The 2,911-nt window shown below is 41.7% G+C and overlaps 1 protein-coding gene across 1 annotated transcript; it reads right to left on the reverse strand.

The window, feature by feature from the left end:
• Positions 1-349: 349 nt before the first annotated feature.
• On the reverse strand, positions 350-1,498 carry LOC108084828 (uncharacterized). Its single transcript, XM_017181190.3, has 3 exons — positions 1,383-1,498; positions 1,049-1,282; positions 350-968 (listed from the first exon to the last, which is right to left on the reverse strand). Exons 2-3 carry the CDS (start codon positions 1,171-1,173, stop codon positions 728-730), a joined length of 366 nt encoding a protein of 121 aa, XP_017036679.1. The 5' UTR covers positions 1,174-1,282; positions 1,383-1,498; the 3' UTR covers positions 350-727.
• Positions 1,499-2,911: the final 1,413 nt, after the last annotated feature.

Here is a 2,911-nt window from a genome sequence, read left to right on the forward strand (position 1 = left end):
GGCCTGTCGTGGTCTAGTGTGCCCGTGGCCGCTTCTGTACTTGGCCGTATTGGTGTGTCCAGCCACAGAACGATTCAGTGTGCCTGGTCGTGATCATGCGCGCGCGCTGTCTTTGGAATTTGAATTCTCTTAGTTTCTGTTTCATCTTCTTTTCTGTATTCTTTTTAATTCTTTTCCTTTATTTCTGTTGTTCTCCTTATCTTCTGTTAACTAAACTTGTCCTATTTTACCCTTATCCCCGATTCCTTACTATTATTATATTTATTTATGAGAAACACCAAATCATTAAGGACCAAAATAGTGTAATCTCTTTAGAAAAGTATAACTTTCTTATATAATTTGGGGTTTATATAGATTTTCGATATCTTAAAAAAAAATTACAATTATTATTGTGTCCATATGTGTACATGTTCGGAAAAATATTTGGTGTAGGTCATAAGTAATGATTTATTTTTGTGGTGAAATAATACATATAATATCTGTACATATTTGGCACAGCAAGTAATAATCAGCAATCAGACTGTAAGCAAACGGTTCCGCGTGGTAACGCTTATCGCAGCTGCATATACTTAATATATATACAAAAACATAAATATATTCTTAAATATTAACAAAATAATGGCAGGACTAAAAATAATTCCTTCGGCGGTTTCTACCTTTGCCTAGCGTCCGCGCAGGCGTGGTACGTAAGTCATGAAAGACAACGACAGTTTTAGTAGAAGGAATTTCAAGGATTGCCGTAAGAGACCAGGGCCAGCGGCGTTGATAGTGTTGTCGTGGTCGTGATGTTTCGGCTAATTACTCTATTCTGCGGACAGACAGTGTCGAAATACGCCAGAGCCAGGCCAGCAATCAGGGTGAGGAGGAAGACAAGCCCCAGGCCGCCGCAGCAGAGGCGCCGCACATTCTGCCACCAGGGATCCAGGGCGAAGGGCAACAGTTCATCCAGCGTCAGGCCGTAGGAGTAGCTAACAAGGAGGGAAGGGACAATGGGAAAACGCCGTGTAACGAAGTTATTTTTTAATGAAATGCGACGGAAAGCGTTTACTCAGCAGTTGTGAAAATGGGCTCATAATCCTTTGGACCCTTCCGCGTTGCAGGCACGACAATAATGTGCTGCTGCTGGTGTCCTTGTTGCGATGCCAGCAGCGCTGTCTTCTCGTTGCAGGACATATTTGCCTTGATGTATCCCGCGTAATAGAGCAAAAAGTGGGGTATATTCGGCTCGAAGCTTCGAATAAATATTGACTTGATTATGAATTTGATGTTTTCACATCGATATCTATAATAGATAATAAAAGAAACGATTTTACATTTAGTAAATCCAGAGAGAAGTTGTCATTAAAAGGGTATTATGGGCTGGGCATCCTTGCCTTGCTTACTTGTTTGTCTCGCGGGGGTCCCAAAAAGTGCAAACACTTCAAGCTGTGCAATTCGTCGGGAATTACTCCGTGGAGAACGAGAACTGGCGGACAACTGGGGACTGTCGACTGGCCTCCGCTTTGTCGCAACTTTAATTAGCTTGCAGCCGGGGCTGTCTCATTGCTTTATTGCTGTTTGCCTTTGTGCTCGGATTCCTGTAAACAACTTTATCTCGCCGCCTGTTGTAGCGTAGCGGTGTCTCTCCGCTCATCTTCCGCAACCAGAATCAGAACCAGCTTCCTTATCTGGCGGCGCTTTTTTGGGGCATTGCATAATCCCCCATCCCCCAGTTACCCATAGTGATAAGACCCACGCTCGGCTTCGGGAAATGCGAAAATGAAAAACCTGGCTCGGTTTAAAGTGTAGTTTATTCGTTTTCATTTGGTAAACATGCACGGAATACATATATACGTATGCGGCACTGCTCTGCCGAGAGATGCCAGTAAGTCTAGGGCCCTAGGCGCTCTATTCGATTAGGTAAAACGTTAAGCTTTCTGCTACCTCGTTGTTGCCTTGCGGTACGATAACGAGTACGAGTTCGAGTTCGAGTTCTCGGGTATGTTCTCATAGTGAGTATATTCAAATGCGTAGCTTTCGTTCGGGTATTTTCTTATAGCGTATTGAAGTGAGAAAAGAGTTACGGTTGGTGAGATCGATAGATCTGCACCCCAAGCATATGCTACACAAACTACGAGTACATATGTGGTAGTCGATCTATTCGAATAATTGCATACTTTATCGGCTTACGCTCTGGATACATTTAAATGGGGTTCTGGATGCTCGAGTATGTATTGGTTTTCGGTTTAGTTTAGGGTAAAATCACATTCATAAGTATACATGTAAAAATGCAGTAGGTAGATATTATTTGAATTCGAAAATACACGATAAGAAACAACAAATGATTAATATTGTACAATACACATACATACATATTATTTGGCGGTCTGCCCATCAAAACATACAGATTCGAATGCTATCAACTATCGTACATCTATGGAACGGATAAGCCGAATCAAAACTGATCGAAAGCATAGTAAAAGAATATAAAACCAATGGATATTGCTGCAGTAGTCCGCTCCCGCTGCTTCTATTCAGATACGCTGTCTACTCCTAGTTCTCTAGAAGTACATACACCTACATCCTATGTCGGAAGCACTTTACTCGATTTATTTGCCTTTGCCATTAAAGATAATCGTCTATAGGTAATTGTCTCTATATATGTATATATCTGGTTATCCTCTATGTCGTATTGTTACCTTCACTGCGGTTCGGCACTTCTATTCCATTCATTATTCGCCCTATTCCTATATGCGTCTGCACTATATTGATTTCCTCATGTCCTTGGATATATGGCCTCAAGCTTACCCTGACTCCTGGTCTGTTAACTGCAGTTATATTTCTTGAAGGTCCTTTCCGGATCTATAACCAACGCACAGTGATATCGTCGTAATTTCGATTCAAAAACGGAAATGAAAAGGCTTAAGGGAAA

This window comes from Drosophila kikkawai, chromosome 3R (assembly GCF_030179895.1).
Source record: "Drosophila kikkawai strain 14028-0561.14 chromosome 3R, DkikHiC1v2, whole genome shotgun sequence".
In the NCBI taxonomy this organism is placed as follows: Eukaryota; Metazoa; Arthropoda; class Insecta; order Diptera; family Drosophilidae; genus Drosophila; species Drosophila kikkawai.